The following is an 18,618-nucleotide window of genomic DNA, read 5'->3' as shown; positions in this document are numbered from 1 at the left end:
TAGATAGATAGATAGATAGATAGATATCAGTGATGTGTTCGAGGACCGAAGGGCGGTCCTTGGTCCTCGGCCTCGGAGTCAAGTCCTTGGTCCTTGGCCTTGACCTCGGAGTGAAGTCCTTGGCCTTGGCCTTGGCCTGGGGTTGGCGGTCCTTGGACACAACGAGGGATTAAAGCCTCTAATCCTTAGTCCACAGGTATAAAGTGGGCCGGAGGACCGCAAAAATCATAAAGAAATCAAAGAAAATCCATCCAGGGATACCCACGATGACTTTATCTGGCGCTTTAAAAGGGGCGGGGCTGCCGCTGACAGTAAGTGCAACGTGTAAAGAGCGGCATCACAGTTCGTTCCGTTGGCGATCGGCAGTTTAAATAGCGTGTAAAGTCTTTCTGTAACAGTGGTGTCTTTTATTTAGTTATTTTTGCACGTCACGTTTGTGCGGTCGCACTAGAATGTTTGTTTGAACCAAGTAATTTGCGTTACAGCTGGAGTCAATAACGTCGGCACTTCACTTCTGGGTTTGGCCGTTGGGATTTGGAGTCCTTTTGCTCGATTCCAGTTATGTTTGCTGAATGCTTTCTCATGTTTGGAATAATGAATATTGATAATACACAGTTTAAAATAATGGTTGATTTAATTATTTATTATTATTATTGTGAAGTTGAAGGTATTAATTAATGTAGTACTAGTGGTAGTGGTAATAATAGTAATACTCAGAGAATGTTTAGAGATTCAGCCATCTCGTTACCTCTGCGTCCCGCGTCCTAGATGCCTAATTTTCCCACGGGACGCACAGTTCCAAATAATGTGCATTTTTGGTACGGAAGGAAATTTCTCAGTCAAAACAAATAAACAAACAAAAAAATAATAAGGCACGCCTGAGGATTTCACGATTGTTGTTTCCGTGGCGTCATTTTTATGGTACCGAAAAATTGTTTCACTAAAAAAGTCACCGCACACGAGTTGACTGTGATCAACACGATTTCACTTGCCTGTATGTGTGCTTGTGGTGTGGTGTGTGTGTCTTTCTTCTAATTTCCTTTCGTTTCGTTTTGTTTTGTTTTCAGTGTTGGGGCCGGGGGAGACAACAGATTTATGTGCGCATGCGGGTTGCTATTTTAGTCCGCAAACTGAGGAATCGCGCGGATGAAAGTTTGAGATGGCGGCGAAAAAAAACTCACAAAGGTCTACTGGTTACGACATTTAAGAAATGGGAATGTCTGTTTTTTCGTATGAATTGTCCAAAGGGCGTATCACTAAACTCATCTGGAATGTATGCACAGAACACGAGAGCGAGATACGACGAGAGGCACGATTACGAGGCAAGTTGGTCATTAGATTTGTAGGCTAATCCATCCATCCATCCATCCATCATCTACCGCTTATCCGGGGCCGGGTCGCGGGGGCAACAGCTTTAGCAGGGAAGCCCAGACTTCCTTCTCTCTAGCTACTTCTTCCAGCTCTCCCCGGGGGATCCCGAGTCGTTCCCAGGCAAGCTGGGTGACATAGTCTATCCAGCGTGTCCTGGGTCTTCCTCAGGGTCTCCTCCCGGTGGGACATGACCGGAACACCTCACCGGGGAGGCGCGCAGGAGGCATCCGAATCAGATGCCTAAGCCACCTCATCTGGCTCCTCTCGATGTGGAGGAGAAGCGGCTCGACTCTGAGCCCCTCCCGGATGACCGAGCTCCTCACCTTATCTCTAAGGGAGAGCCCGGACACCCTGGGGAGAAAACTCATTTCGTCCGCTTGTAACCGGGATCTCGTTCTTTCGGTCACGACCCATAGCTCGTGACCATAGATGAGGGTTGGAACGTAGATTGACCGGTAAATTGAGAGCTTCGCCCTTTGGCTCAGCTCCTTCTTCACCACGACAGACCGATACAGCGTCCGCATCACAGCAGACGCTGCACCGATCCGCTTGTCGATCTCCCGCTCCCCCCTGCCCCCACTCGTGAACAAGACCCCAAGATACTTGAACTCCTCCACTTGGGGCAAGATCTCCTCCCCGACCCGGAGGGGGCACTCCACCCTTTTCCGACTGAGGACCATTGTTTCAGATTTGGAGGTGCTGATCTTCATCCCAACCGCTTCACACTCGGCTGCGAAACGCTCCAGTGAGAGTTGGAGAGCCCTGTTTGAAGGAGCCAACAGTACCACATCATCTGCAAAAAGCAGGGATGTAATACTGAGGCCCCCAAAACGGACCCCCTCAACGCTTCGGCTGCGCCTAGAAATTCTGTCCATAAAGGTTATGAACAGAATCGGCGACAAAGGGCAGCCTTGGCGGAGTCCTACCCCCACTGGAAACAATTCCGACTTACTGCCGGCAATGCGAACCAAACTCTGACATCGGTGGTATAGTGACCGAACAGCCCGTATCAGTGGGTTCGGTACCCCATACCCTCGAAGCACCCCCCACAGAACTCCCCGAGGGACACGGTCAAACGCCTTCTCCAAGTCCACAAAACACATGTAGACTGGTTGGGCGAATTCCCACATACCCTCGAGGACCCTGCTAAGGGTGTAGAGCTGGTCCACTGTTCCACGGCTGGGACGAAAACCACACTGCTCCTCCTCAATCTGAGGCTCGACTTCCTGACGGACCCTCCTCTCCAGCACCCCTGAATAGACCTTACCAGGGAGGCTGAGGAGTGTTATCCCTCTGTAGTTGGAACATACCCTCTGGTCCCCCTTTTTAAAAAGAGGGACTACCACCCCGGTCTGCCAATCCAGAGGCACTCTCCCTGTTGACTACGCGATGTTGCAGAGGCGTGTCAACCAGGACAGCCCCACAACATTCAGAGCCTTGAGGAACTCCGGGCGGATCTCATCCACCCCTGGGGCCTTGCCACCGAGGAGCTTTTTAACCACATCGGTGACTTCAGCCACAGAGATAGGAGAGCCCACCTCAGAGTCCCCAGTCTCTGCTTCCTCCAAGGAAGACGTGTTGGTGGAGTTGAGGAGGTCTTCGAAGTACTCTGCCCACCGGTTCACAACGTCCCGAGTCGAAGTCAGCAGCGCCCCATCCCCACTGTACACAGTGTTAATGGTGCACTGCTTCCCCCTCCTGAGACGTCGGATGATGGACCAGAATTTCCTCGAAGCCGTCCGGAAGTCGGCTTCCATGTCCTCACCAAACTCTTCCCACGCTCGGGTTTTTGCCTCGGCGACCACCGAAGCTGCGTTCCCCTTGGCCAGTCGATACCCGTTAGCTGCCTCTGGGGTCCCACAGGCCATAAAGGCTCGATAGGACTCCTTCTTCAGCTTGACGGCATCCCTTACTGCTGGTGTCCACCAGCGAGTACGGGGGTCGCCGCCACGACAGGCACCAACCACCTTACGGCCACAACTCAGATTGGCCGCCTCAACAATAGAGGCACGGAACATGGTCCACTCGGGCTCAATGTCCCCCGCCTCCCCCGGAACATGGGAAAAGCTCTGTCGGAGGTGGGAGTTGAAACTCCTTCTGACAGTGGATTCCGCCAGACGCTCCCAACAAACCCTTGCGATACGTTTGGGTCTGCCAGGGCGGACCGGCATCTTCCCCCACCATCGGAGCCTACTCAACACCAGGTGGTGATCAGTTGACAGCTCCGCCCCTCTCTTCACCCGAGTGTCCAGAACATGCGGCCGCAAATCCGACGATACAACTACAAAGTCGATCATCGAACTGCGGCCTAGGGTGTCCTGGTGCCAAGTGCACATATGGACACCCTTATGTTTGAACAAGATGTTCGTTATGGACAATCCGTGACGAGCACAGAAGTTCAATAACAAAACACCACTCGGGTTCTGATCGGGGGGCCGTTCCTCCCAATCACGCCCCTCCAGGTCTCACTGTCATTGCCCACGTGAGCATTGAAGTCCCCCAGCAGAACAAGGGAGTCCCCAGCAGGGGTACTCTCCAGCACACCCTCCAAGGACTCCAAAAAGGGTGGGTATGCTGAGCTGCTGTTTGGTGCATATGCACAAACAACAGTCAGGACCCATCCACCCACCCGAAGGCGGAGGGAGGCAACCCTCTCGTCTACCGGTGTGAACCCCAATGTACAGGCACTGAGCCGGGGGGCAATGAGTATGCCCACACCTGCTCTGCGCCTCTCACCGTGAGCAACTCCAGAGTGTAAGAGAGTCCAACCCCTCTCGAGAGAACTGGTACCAGAACCCAGGCTGTGTGTGGAGGCAAGTCCAACTATATCCAGTCGGAAATTCTCTGCCTCACACACCAGCTCGGGCTCCTTCCCTGCCAGAGAGGTGACATTCCATGTCCCAAGAGCTAGCTTCTGCAGCCGAGGATCGGACCGCCAGGGTCCCCGCCTTTGCCTGCCGCCCAGCTCACATTGCACCCGACCCCTTTGGCCCCTCGCATGGGTGGTGAGCCCATGGGAAGGGGGACCCACGTTGCCTCTTCGGGCTGTGCCCGGCCGGGCCCCATGGGTGTAGGCCCGGCCACCAGGCGCTTGCCAACGAGCCCCACCTCCAGGCCTGGCTCCAGAGGGGGGCCCCGGTGACCCGCGTCCGGGCAAGGGAAACCTTGGTCCATATATTTTGCTCATCATAAGGGGTCTTTGAGCCGTGCTTTGTCTGGCCCCTCACCTAGAACCTGTTTGCCATGGGTGACCCTGCCAGGGGCATAAAGCCCCAGACAACTTAGCTCCTAGGATCATTGGGACACACAAACCCCTCCACCACGGTAAGGTGACGACTCACGGAGGGGTGTAGGCTAATTGTTATGAAAAATATTATGAAACAGTAATGGTTATTTTATAATTTAGTGCTTGTAGCATGGTAACTTTATGAATAAAAAATTCGTCACAAGGTGTAGTCATGCATGTTAACTGTTGGTAGAACTCATGATGACATGATGTGTTAAATTCTTTCGTCAAATTGATCGTAGATTACACACTCATCGTCTTGGGAAGAGGATGTCAAGCCACATCAATACTTACCTGTATTAATGATTACCAGTAAATTAATCTTTGCAGCGTGAGATTGCAAAAAAATACTCTGATGATGCCACATGAGTACACCAGTTTTTGATCCATTTATTTTTGGGAAAAAAATCCTGGAGTACACAGCTACTCATGTAATGTTCATTGTTAATGCATTGTTTTCAAACATTTACCCTTCAAACATTATATTTTTGAGTGTCAGAATTCATGATTATGAGTTGTCAGTCAAAATAGAAAAATGGGTTCCCATGATGAACATTTACAGAACCCAACATTAGTTACCATGGTTTCCCATTGGGTAATCCAACGAAGCGAAAAACGGTTACCATGAATTTCCGAAATCCTCAGGCCTGCTGCTGAATTATTTTAAAAAATTTGCAGCATTTGTTTATTGTATGTATATGTTGTTGTTTGTGTTCTTATCATCAAGAGCAGACTTTTGCTCTGCTCTTGATGCGCTTGCTGATCTGATTGTACCTGTCCCCCCCACACATTCCATCCTCCCCTTTCACTGCATGTCAAGTTTTGAGATTTATTGTAACGATCTGCGCTCCATGTGCTGAATTTTTTTTCTCAGTCAGTCATTTTTTCTTCTCTATTCTCCTCGTCTTCTCTATTGCAGTCAAATCTCGGTTTTCGACCATAATCCGTTCCAGAAGGCTGTTCGAAAACAGATTTGTTCGAAAACCGAAACCACGCTCTTTAAAAAAAAAGAAATTATTAAAGACGTCTTTTCATAATAGAATGCTACACGAGAAAGTCAGAGAGGAGTCAAGTGGTGAATTCATGTGCGCTCTGTTTGTTCGAGAACCGATTTTCGGTCGTAATCCGAGGCGTAAAAAACTCGAAATTTTTGGTCTAAAACCGATTTGGTCGAAAACAGAGACGTTCGAAAACCGAGGTTTGACTGTACATTTCTTTTCACATCTAAGATATCGGGGTGCTTAACGGCTCATCGCAAGTCTTCCCGTTCTGTCTCCCCTGTTGGTCATTGTTTTGTTTAGTTCCTCTGGACAGGTTGTAACTGGAAAAGTAAATTATTTGTGTGGTTTTTTTTTACATCCTTGGCCAATGAATCTGATTCATATCCAGATTGAAACTCAGTGTTGGGCAAACTACTACTCGCGTGCCGGATCCAGCCCGTTGGTCTTTTTAATCCGGCCCGCCGATGGTTGGTACGCAATTAAGGTTCGATGTGAATGATTGCATTCATTTCATTTGGACTTGTAATGACAGGTATTTCAATGCCAGGTGGCGCAGTTACTTGAAGTTGCAGAGCACAGGGAGTGAGGGGGAGACGAAGAGATAGGGAGAGAGATAGAGGGAGAAATCCTATACCACCTGCAGACCTCTTTTTGTTCAATTCTTCAATAAACAACGTCCCGAACCCGTTAAAAAACAAACAAAAAAATTGGATGCATTAAACCTTCAAAGACTCTATTACATTAACGATCGATTCGTAACAACGCAAGTTCGGGAAGCCATACGGAAGCCCACAGTAGCGCCAACTCCAGCAACTCCCGCTCAATACGACGGAAGAAGTGTGTCCGCACCGCTGTTATTTTCTATCATTGGATCCAAAACGGTGATGTGCAAGTGACTCTTGATTGCAGTAAGTTTTTCTGGAATTGCGAAAGATTTTAATTTCATTCATTTACATTTACGCCCTGTAGACCATGGCATCCAAACGAAGAGGAATAGTAATGATCACAGAAGAGAAAGTGATATGCATCTGATTGTCAGGGTTTTGTTGTTCGGCCCGGCCAGCAGGTGGCAGTCCGAGCTTATTTTCTGGTTGCACACCTGCTGCCAATCTTGTAATTAAGGGACATTGTATATAGGACCCTTCGGCTGTCAAAGGGTTGTCGGAGTATTGTGTATTGCATTGCTACTTCCACGCTCGTTGACCTTTTTCAATTATCGTTCTCGTCGTGTTTTTCGCTCTAAGCTTCTCTGTACTATTTACCCTGCTCGGCAGATCTTTATTTTATTGATTGGATTTTTCTCACGTTTTTCTATACGTTGTTTTTCTTTTGCATACTCGGTCCTATTTTTGTTCCCTTGCCGTTTGGATACAAGGGCTTAACCAATATTATTATATACATTCAACTATTTGTTTGTACAGAGATCTTGTTGACGTCTGTGATTATTGGGATCCAAAACCTTATTCGGCTTGCCCGAAATTGTGACAGAAATACTCAGACCAAGATGGATCCCGTAGACGTGAATAAGATGATGACCGCCTTGACCAGACAGGGGCAACTAGTGGGCCAGGAGGGACAAGCGCTCGCGGAGCTCCGGGAGGCAGTCACCATGCTGGCTCATCGACTTGATGATTTGAGTTCCCAGATGGAACAAGCACGCAACTGAGAAACGCCATCCTCTGGAGCAACTAAGGCTATTCCTGCACCATTAACCCCAATTATACAATACAATACAATACATGCTGATTTATATAGCGCTTTCACAACAGTGGCAGCTGTAACAAAGCGCTTTACAAAACATTGGTGCAGGAACCTAATTTTCCTCATCCCGCACGATATGGTGGCGGACCAAGGCTCTGCACCCAATTTTTGCATCAATGCTCACTCATATTTGACCAGCAGCCTTCAGCGTATGAGAAAGTTTCTACCAAGGTGGCATTCATTACGAGCCTATTGACTGGTCAGGCGTCATGGGCAGTGGAAATTAGCCATGCTCAACCCGTGCTGCGGTCTTCCTTCCCGGATTTTGTCGCCGAGTTTCGTCGTGTGTTCCACCATCCTGTCATGGGAAGAGAGGCCGAAGGACGGCTAACTGGCAATCCGTGATGACAGTACCACTTTATAGGACCTTATTAACCTGGCTCTTGTTTTGGACAATCACTTGCGGGAACACGTAGATGTACGGCAAAACACTCTTTCCCAGCCCCGTCGTGAAGGTGGTCGGCCGGCTTCCCGCGAGTCCTGGTGACCGTCCAGACCAGAGCATCTCTCCAGTATCTGGACTGTCAATACCGATGAGGAGCCCATGCAGCTGGGAGGTGGACATTTGGGGCTAGAGGAGAGACGGCGCCGGATTCGGGACCAGGCCTGCTTCTCCTGCGGTCAACAAGGACATCGAGTGGCCGACTGTCCCATTACCCCGAGCTGCCTTGCGATGCGCTCTGACAAATGTGAGTTTACATCCAGCACCATCTCACAGGAGCCAAGCAGGGAGAAGTCCATTTGGGGACTTCCTAAGAGGCTGGAATTAGACGGAACTATTTACGGTTGTTCATGGGCTCTTCCGATTCGGGCACTGGTGGACTCCGGTGGGGATGATTGTTTTTTAGACCCTGTGTTGGCAAACGAACTGGGTTGTCAGGTGGAAGAGTTAAAGGACATAAAAAGGTTCACGATTTGGATGGCTGACTCCCAACGGAGGTGAAACAGATCACCTGCACATTAAAGTAAAGGTTTTAGGCAACCACATTGAATATAGGTAGTTTTATCTAATGAGGTCCCATTCTGTACCGTTAGTTTTGGGATTGCCGTGGTTGAAGACCTATAATCCCGTCATCTCCTGGGAACTTCCCGCTATCGAGCATCGGCGTCCGTTATGCTTATAGTTTTCCCACGAAAGAGAAATAACGACGCGCAATAACAGCCACAAGGCTAAGAGGCAACGAATAATTAGAATAGGAATGGGCGAGAGAATTTGGCACGGCGTGGAATACTCCGGCAGTGAGTCGACTGCCAGAGCCCCCAAATAAAGCATGAGAAATTAGTCACCAATGGGTGACAGGAGTGCAGGCGGCAGGCAAGAAGCCTGCCCCCTGCTGGCAAACACGGGACGTGACAGAAGCTATATGTTTGGATTTGACTGTCGTTGCTGGACAGTCCCGGGGCGCTTGTGTCTTTCGCCTGTAATGGGCAGCATTTTTCACAGCCCCACTTTGTTCAGCGGAGAGATCGGTGCTGTTGAACGGTCTGCGGCTGGATGGATGTAAGGCTTGAGGAGCCGACGATGAGAAGAAAGGAGCGTTAGCGCGCAGCGCCGATGCGGATTTGGAACTGGGAGTCGCGGCTTGGAGTTTTAAGCGGATTACATGGGACAGGAGAAGTAAATTAATTTATTTTCGTCAATGGACGCTACAGCTTTGTGTTTGCTTTCAAAACTTAGCTTGTAGCAGACGTGTGCACATTTTCAGCATGACGTCTCTGACCCATTGGTGAAAGGACACTTTAATCCTCTCGTCTTTCATCTATAACTGCTTCAGACAAGTGTATGCAGAAAAGTGGTGAAGATTGCATGACTGTCTGTGTCCTATGTGTTGTGTTGTGTTGTGTTATTTTTGTTATTTTTTACTTCAAAATGGCCGCGAGAATGGCTGCCTTTCCAGCAACTCCTATATTTTGTTGTTTTACTTCTTCCTTTCATAACTTTGCTGCTGTGAATTGGGAATTTCTCCATTGCGAGACTAACAAAGGTTTTCTTATCTTATCTTATCTTATGTATTCAACACCTTTAAAGTACAATAAGATTCTGAATGATTTTTAACAACATTGTTATACTGATGCTAATCAATGATGAGTATTTCTTACCATTAATGTGACTTCTGGTGCTGCATGGTTTTGCTGATGGCTTTGTAGTCTGGTTGATACTTGGTGAGGTTAAGCTTCATGCAGGCATTGAGACTTCCATCCGTTAAACCTGATTGTAGGTTGGTCTTAATGTTATAAACATTGTCAGTACAGCATTACTCACACGCTGCAGTGTGTGGTATGTGACGGGAAGCGCGTTCCAAGTTGTGCGTTCAGCTAGTCTGCGGGTTGAAGTTTTTTTCATTTCTGCCCATTTGTGTTGGCTTGCCAACTCTGCTTGCTGTCGTGCAAGTCTTTCCAAATCTTCATTCAGTGACTTGAACTTATTCACCCACATGTCTGAGGCCTTCAGGTCAGCAGCTTGTAGCTCAAAATCTCTGACTGAGACACCGGGAATGTAACTCAGGTCAGCGGTGTCCAGTGTACACTTGTGCGGATGGGTGATGAACTTAAAAAGGCGACTGAGCTCACGAAATTCTCCAAAGCGTGATTTAATAAAAATAATATAATAATAATAATAATAATAATAATACATTTTATTTATAAGCGCCTTTCAAGACACCCAAGGACACTTTACAATAACACAAAAACACAAAAGAATACGGTTGAGCAGCGGCACCCAAAACTCGCCAGCGTTCACTCAACCAGAAAGCCAGAAAGAAACCACAAGGGAGGGAGAGGGGGAGAAAAAAAAAAACACGCTCGAACTACCCTCATTTTGAGGATAATTTGAGTGAGGCAAAAAAACTCCTGCACAAGCATATGACAGTTACAACAGGTCACAAGACATAAACAATGAAGGCGGTGAAACAAGGGAATGTATGAGAGAGGGGGTGATGGTGGGGGACTAGCTTCCGTGCATACTTTCATCAGGGGAAGGTTGAGATAGCAGATGTTGTTTTGGTAGCAGGCTGCCCAAGAATTTAAGACAGCCTTGAGTCCGTGGCTTATGTCTCTTTAGTGGCGTCGATCAGCCAAATCCGTGATTTCAGTCAATATTTGAGCACGGATTCCAGTTTCTCTAAGTTCTTGACCATCTTGCAGAGACGCTCAAAAACCGCAACAGTTTGTGGTTGAGCACAGTCTGAGTCTGAGTGTTGGGCATCGGCGTTACGCCATCCTTAGATCGGCAGCCTCTTCCAATAGAGCCGCTCCCGTCGGTTGAATTTTTCGATGGATCAGGAAACTGCTCACACCAAACAGCAGCATACCTGTTATCGGAAGGCCGAAAATGTAGATGTCGTCCACATCCTCAACGGACAGTGTTGACAGGCACACCATTCTCCGCTTCCTCCAAGGATCTAGGGTGTACCCAGCAGCAAAAGTCCCCGAGGGGCAAGTAGGCTCCCCACTGCCTGCTCTTCTCATCGAGAAAATTTTGTCTATGGCATCGAGAGACCAGCCAACCAATTCCCTGTTTGTTTTTAGGATGAAAATACGACAGCAGGCTAGGAATAGTCAGACAAAGACAGCACATGGACTGAGTGGCGAGCAGGGAAGGGTGGGGGTGGGGGTGGGGGGGACAGGAGCAGAAAGCAAACGCGTCCGCCTTCGTCGAGAGCCAAGCAAGAAGATTTGAATGACTGCAGGAGATTAGATGTGAATCCTAATAGCTGCTGAAGATCAAAATGTTGCCTCTTTAAACTCTCCCAGTTTTTCAAAGTGTAGTAAACGACTTGTTTCAATGTCGGCGATGAAAAGTTGTAGCTTGTTTTCCAATGCAAACACTGCTTGTTGCAGGGATAAAATTGTATTTCCAATGCCTTGCATTTTCACATTGAGCTGGTTGAGATGTTCAGTCAAATCCACGAGACAGTATAATTTCAGGACCCACTCAGTGTCAGCTAACTTGGGACGCTCGAAATTTTTCATACCAAGATAAGTCCGGATTTGGCTCAGACGAGCCGCAAAACGGCTGAGCACCTTCCCCCTTGACAACCAATGCACATTGCTGCGCAGAAGCAGACCAGGATAATTATTCCCAACCCCATCCAGCAGTGTTTTAAACAGGCGATCATTTAAAGCTCGGGCGACAATACAATTGACCACCCGAACGACCAGCGACATCACCTCTCCAAGCTGCTCGCCACACATCTGAGCACAAAGCGCCTCCTGATGTAGATTGCAGTGAAAACTTACGATGTGTCTCTTTTCATGCTCACGAAGAAGTGCCACAAATCCACTGTTTCCTCACCATGCAAGGTGCTCCGTGCATGTTGGGGAAACAAGTTTATCCATCGGTGGATTTTTTTCTTGAGCGAACTCAGTGAAGGACTTGAATAAATCCTACCCTATTGTTGTCCCTTTCATCGTCAAAACTGCAAGACTTTCCTCACATGGTGCGTCACCGACGACATACCTTGCAATCACGCTGAACTGGGATAAATTGCTTACGTCCGTTGACTCATCCAAGGCGAGAGAAAAAACAGGTGCCGCATTTATGTCCTTCACTTGTATTGCCTGTATTTGACATCATGACGGTGTGGTTGTGAACAGTTCTTGCCGACAGAGGCGTGACTTTTATCCGTTTAATTATCTTGTCCTTATCCGAAAAGTCATCAAGTTCATTGGCAACATCAAGCATGAACGCTTTGGCGTACTCCCCATCCGTGAAGGGCTTTCCATTTCTCACAATTGCGAAGGCGGCAGCAAAGCTAGCCGAATTTCAGTCACCTTGTTGGGTCCAAACACGGAGTTGCTGCTGACGAGCTTGCACTCTTGATAGAAACTCTTGACATGCTTTCTTCCTGCTGTCCCCCACAGTATATTTCGATGCAAATGTATTTATATTGGACCTTTTTATCGAATTTTATCGATTATTTTATCGCCGCATATTAGGCACACTGCGGAACCTGCTCTCTCCATAAAGGCAAATTCCTCTGTCCATTCCTGCTGAAAGGTACGATACTCTCGTCTTTTTTCTTTTAGCTATCTTCTCAAAAGATGCTCTAAAAGGAACTGACAGCGCGATTAAAACGAGGGAAGTTTATTTCCTGATCTCACGCACATGCGCACATCGGCCACTATTTTCAACAGCAAATTAGGCAACCCCACTTGAACAGTGCCTCATCTGCATTGCCAAGGCGATTGATAGATGGATAATTGGACACAATGACATGTATGTTTGCCACTTTCCCGCAAAAATCGGCCAAACCGGCTTTCCAGTCGTCGGTTCGCACACGCGCAAAGGAGTCTCACGATTTATTTTTGAATAATTAAATCATTCACACCATTTGACGTATAATTACATAAATTAGCGCTTAGCCGCTCCCTCCCCATGGCCGTATTAATACGTCAATCAAGTTTTTTCATGGGGGAGGGTGCAAGAGAGTCTGATGCAACTTCTCACCAAAGGATTAGGCTTGACGGCAATGTTAAATAGCAAAAAAATGGCCATCGGGTGGCAGTGGTGCCAAAATCCACCAGGATCACACCGCAGAAGTAGTAGAAAGGGCGTATAGTGGAGGAGGGGTATATGTGGATAGTGGATTGGAACATTAGCAACTAGCAACGATGGAGTAAAGGAAACAACTAACTAAAAAGGATTGGGTTTTTTTCGGCATAAAAGCATCCTCGAAACAAAACAACAAAGGAGATGGTGTTAGTGTGAAAGAGAAGATGACGCTTCGGACACGTAATCGAAAGCGGCACCCGTCAAACGAACGTCAGCCTGCGCAAATATGGCGTGCTACACGCGGCCCGCAGAGCTCATGCCAAGTTTCGAGTTGATCTGACGAAGATGAACATGCTCCACGTCAGGGACCATCGCTTGGCAGAGCAGTTTGTGCCTCCCGATGCCCCACATCGCCCACAAATCATCTCCCCGGCGACTTCCAGCGATGACGGCAAAGAGGCTGCATTGCTTCGCACACGTCAGCGATTCGCTGGAATCGTCTCGTAATGACGACGCCGAAGACGATGAATTGGAGAGCGATTTGGATCCTGATCTGTCGGACGAATACGTGCCTTCGGACATAACAGAAAGCAGCTGAGAGTTCTCGCCAGAGCCGCTGGAATGAGGAGCTAACTGCTGACTAGCTTGCAAGTTCCCATTCAAAACTTCATCACTTCTTATGCCTCATCAGTCACTTTTATGAAACGCTACATTCCCCGCTATACTATAAAGTTGCCAGTAACACAAATTATTTATGTACGGTTGATGCGTCTCGTAGATGTGGGTGAAAATATGCACCGGACACATTTGGTCCGCTCAGCTCTGCTTAATTCACACTCGTGTTAAATTCATATTCCATTTCATTTCAAATTGGATGCTGAGCAACGTGGAATGAATGGTGTAAATAGCAGTGTGAGTGATGTTGAAATAATTAAGTGGAGTGGATAAGTAAGTGGAAAGCAACAATAAAAAAAATAGAAAAATAAAAGTGTGGTAATTGTACATACTTCTATAAATTACAGATTGTCCAACCAGAAGCCAAAAGATGACGACTCCTTGCTTTGGTGGTGGAAAGAAAGGTAAATAAAAGTATTGTACCTCACTCTGCAGCAAGATATATTTGCAACTTTTTTTGTTTCTATAATTTATAGGTCGTGCATCTGGACGTGGTGGGATGAATCGATGTGGTGACAAACTGGATGGAAGCCAAAAACCATCCTCTCCACAGCTACACTTTCGTTCATTGTTCAATTTGCACTTTTGCTCATAGTTCAATAGTTTTGTTGTGTGCAAATAAATTGTTTTGCTACAAAAACATTATTTGTAATGTTCTTTTGTAGGAGGAACACATTTGGTATATTAAGATATTTTGTGATGTTTTCTTTAACCAATGTGTATCTTCTCAGAGGTAAACTCTTGAACCTGCTTTGGAATGATTGCAAGTGAGATAAACCCTTTGGCTTGAACCTGCTTTGAAATAATTGCAAGTAAATGATTACAAATAAGATAAACCCTTTGGAATGCTTTTAAATGATTACAAGTGAGATATACTCTTGAACCTGCTTTGGAATAATTGCAAGTAAATGATTACTTGGTTACACAACAAACAGTGTGGCGTAGGAAGGGATGAGAATGGCCACTCACCCCTCCCGATGCACACACTTTAGAGGATAAAAGGATGGGAGCGATGCTACTTCAGCAGAGTCCGCTATGGGTTACCATACGAACGCCTAGCTCGTATTGAAGCTCACTCTGCTGAGGGTGTTGGCTCTCCACCCTACTGGCACACGGTAAGAGTTCTTTAGCTTTATACAACTTGTTTGAACTGTGTTATCATTTCTGTGTGGGACCAATAAAGTGCCTATTGTTGGTAGCCAGAAGTGTCTTGTCGTTATTTCTGAGTGCCTATCTCCGACGATCCTTTATAAAACTTGATATTCATTCAAATTGAGTATCAGATGTGTTTCAAAACATTATTGCGGATTAAGCTGTCACAAAAGCAAAAAATAGTGTAAAACTTGAAATGTACCGTACTTTCACGACCATTCGCCGCACCGTACGGTTGGGCGCAGTCTCATTAATGGGTGCTATTTCTGTATTTTACACATAGTCTTATTGGCCGCAGTTTTAAAGTGGTAATACATACGCCAGCTTAAACATACGGCATGCATGCACGCACGCTAAAAACACGTTAGCTTGAATCATTAGGTAGCATGCCAAGACATACAGATACAAGCTAAAAACACGTTTTTGAAAAGGCAATGAAAGCAGAACTGAGTTTGGGTGTATTTTATTTAGCCATCGTACAATCTTCTTACGTTTTTCGATCAATCATCACCCAGAAATCCATCAAAGTCCTCATCCTCTGTATCAGAAGCAGAGGACTGCACATCCCAGTTGTATTGAACGCATCACATGCTAAAGTGTGCGTTGCTACGCATTGCCGAGCGGAAAGAAGGAGCAGCAACAGCAAAGTCAACATTTCTGTCGTGTGAAGCTTTCCCACATTTGAAAGTAAAGAACAGAGCGAAACATGGTGGCAGCGCGTGTGTGTGTAGAAAGAATTGAACAATTGTGCAAGTACCGTAATCCATCAAAAACGCTGCGTTCCCTCTCGTTGTCAGAGTCACTCTCATTGCCATGTGGCTCCACAGAAATGATTTGCCAAAAACTCGAACAACAGTGCAAGCAGACACGTTCGTCCAAGCAGCCACAATCCATTTGCAAATTGTGGCGTAACTCGCCCAGTGCTGCCTCTCACTCTTTGTAAAATTGTGTTTGCCATCGATCATGTTCCCATGCCGTTCTCAACTTTACTTTGAACGCCCGGTTGATGCCGATGTCCAGCGCTTGGAGTTCTTTAGTCAAGCCTCCGGGAATAACGGCAAGCTCAGAGTTCATTTGCTTGACTTGGTTTTTCACCGCTGCTGTGAGATGGGCACCCATGCCAAAAGCATAACCGATGGAATTTATTTTCGGGGGTTCTTAGAAACCAAAACCGAAGTTGTTTTGCAACAATGCACATTGCCACACTTTATATAGGTGCTGGTACCTGCTAGAGGCGTGCCTTTAGCGTCCACTTACATGCCCACCCTTCACTCATTGGCGGACCCCCCCACCCCCTGGATGCCTGTCCTCACTCATGTCCACCTCTCTCCATATATTTACATATATATACACGGACGCCATTCACTGATTGGCCAACCTCTTCTCCGCATGCTGAGCAGCTGAGCAATGCTGTCATGTGTGGTGATCGGGGGGAGTGGGGGGGAGGGGGGTAAAGTCGAGGCAATGAGTGAGTGGAAAGAAAAGTACCAGGGTCTGTTACTTAGCTCATTTTGTAGGAAATCGTCCTTTCTTATATTTTGTTTTTTTTATATACATGTACTGTCTGCTGCAGTTTTTGTGTTATAAAGAGTTTTTAGACAATATATTGTTGCACTTTGTTGCTTGTGTTGTCAAGTCAAGTCAAGTCAACAGTATTTATAGAGCACTTTCAAACAGCCATCGCTGCATACAAAGTGCTGTACATGGAGCGATTTAACATATACAATAAACAGTAAGACGAATCAGTAATAAGTAATAAGTAATAAGGCGGTAGAAAGCACCAAGCAGTAAAATCAAGAGCAAATCTAAGTCATGCTGAGTCAAACGCCAAAGAATACAAGTAAGTTTTGAGGAGGGCTTTAAAGATGGGCAGCGAGGAGGCTTGCCGAATGTTCAGTGGGAGGTCATTCCAGAGAGATGGACCAGCAACAGAAAAGGCTCGATCCCCTCTGAGCCTCAGTTTAGTTCTTGGTACGTCTAGCAAAGACTGGTCCACAGACCTGAGGCGCCGGGCAGGGGTGTAGGGGCGTATGAGCTCAGAGAGGTAAGGTGGCGCGAGATTATTCAGAGATTTGAAAACAAAGAGGAGGATCTTAAAAATAATTCTAAAATGAATGGGGAGCCAGTGAAGGGATGCCAAAGTAGGAGTTATATGCTCCCTCTTACGAGTACCAGTCAAGAGGCGAGCAGCGGCATTCTGTACCAGCTGAAGGCGCTTGATGGAGGTGTCACACATGTATGTTGTTAACATACTTGGGCGTTCATACAGGACATATCCTGGAGTTGTTTCACTGTTCTCATTTTTAAAAAGTCTGTTAATACTGTAATGCTTTTGTTATGTTGATGTTTGGTATGGGCTGTCAACATATGCCTTTTTTATGTGTACCGTATCTGGTGCTGATCCGGCCCACCTGTCAAATTTAGAAATCAATATGGCCCCCAAGCCAAAACGTTTGCCCACCCCTGCTCAGGACCCTCTTATCCATAACCTGGGGTGACCGCAAGATCGCCATGCTGGTGTTCACCGATGATCCACTTGTGGTGAGTGGCTCAAAGGATGGTATTCTAGTAATGCTAGAAGAATTCTGTCAGCTCACCCGGCTTAGTATTCAGACCAGAATGTGTCAGTTTCTGTTAAGACAATGCATGTGAACCCTACACTCTGTGTGGGTTACCCATCCACATGGTCCATTCCTGGGGAGTCAGGGCATTGTCCCCCCAGACCTACCCAGTGTGATGGAACAGTACAATAAGTAACTGATTCAAGTTCATTCTGTATTCACTTGTTGATATGAACACGAATAGTGAATGCTGATTTTGGATTGACTCGGAACGCAAGCAGATAGTTATGAAGATGAAGATGATGATGATGGCCTGCACAACAAATGAGAGCTTGCAGCTCTTCTGTCTTTTGTTATCTGTGAAAAACTAGAAAATTATGAGGTAAACCCACAAAAGATATATTCATGGTCACAAATGAAAAGCCTGCGATAGACTGAAGCTGCAATCAAACAGCGAAGTAGTTATGGAATGCTGTAAACAATCATTTATTCAACCACAAATGTAGGCAAGATTTCTGTCTGACATTGTTTTGGCATTTCAACTTTTACAAAACGCTGATGATAACTTACCACGTTTCTGCATGAAACTGAAGAGATCATCCAGAAATTCTTTACGCTTTCCATCATCATCCAGTTCATACAACTAGACAAAAGGGGGAAAAGCAATCAATTAAAGTTAAATAAAATTTGACTTTTTTTTCCAAGAAAATTGGGCTTGTTATTTTAATGCAAAACTTCTGCTGGGAGATACTTCTTGCTCTCATGTTTTTTTCTCGATGAGCAATTCTATTGGGAAGCATTCATGTCTTTACACTTGGAGGAAACAACAAAGAATAAAACATTTACATTTATTTCCCTTTGCCAGTAGTCGGGATGGGTACCAAGCACTGTGACTCTTTTTTTTAAACGGTAAAATAGATTAATTTTGACAATATTTTTTAATTTAATTTTAGTTAAGAGTCTTTAAACTAAAATTTAAGTTTTTGTCATAATTTAGTCATCTGACTGTATTTTAGTTTTAGTCCAATTTTAGCCAAAACAGACAAAAAAAGCGCAAAATCAGTCATTTTAGTCAACTAAATTAATAATTAATGTTGTCAATATTTTTTTCAGCATACATTAAAACTTTCACACAGAAAAGAATGACACAAATTTGTAAGTGCAGTTTAACACGTAAGACACACATTTAACACAAATGTGTCAAAATTAAAATTTGTTTCAAGAAAAAATGTTGAAATGGCAATATTTTGTGACGATAAAACTTTAGTTTTTTTAGAAAAAAAAGTGTGCCCCACATTAATTAGAATGAATGTAACA

At 46.0% G+C, this 18,618-nt stretch overlaps 1 protein-coding gene and 1 long non-coding RNA gene across 2 annotated transcripts in view; both read right to left on the bottom strand.

Moving 5' to 3' along the window:
- The window catches only part of LOC127602328 (uncharacterized), a 69,286-nt gene that overhangs the window by 32,073 nt on the left and 18,595 nt on the right, over positions 1-18,618 (bottom strand). The gene's annotated exons all lie outside the window — the stretch shown is intronic.
- arid3c (AT rich interactive domain 3C (BRIGHT-like)) overlaps positions 1-18,618 on the bottom strand; it is a 52,683-nt gene that overhangs the window by 23,759 nt on the left and 10,306 nt on the right. Inside the window, exon 2 of the mRNA XM_052068281.1 lies at positions 17,872-17,944. Within this exon, the coding sequence (XP_051924241.1) occupies positions 17,872-17,944 (73 nt within the window). The remainder of the gene's footprint in view (positions 1-17,871; positions 17,945-18,618) is intronic.

Source organism: Hippocampus zosterae, chromosome 6, assembly GCF_025434085.1.
Source record: "Hippocampus zosterae strain Florida chromosome 6, ASM2543408v3, whole genome shotgun sequence".
Taxonomy (NCBI): Eukaryota; Metazoa; Chordata; class Actinopteri; order Syngnathiformes; family Syngnathidae; genus Hippocampus; species Hippocampus zosterae.
The sequence above is the reverse complement of the archived record's forward strand: the minus strand, read 5'-3'. Positions and strand labels throughout refer to the sequence as shown.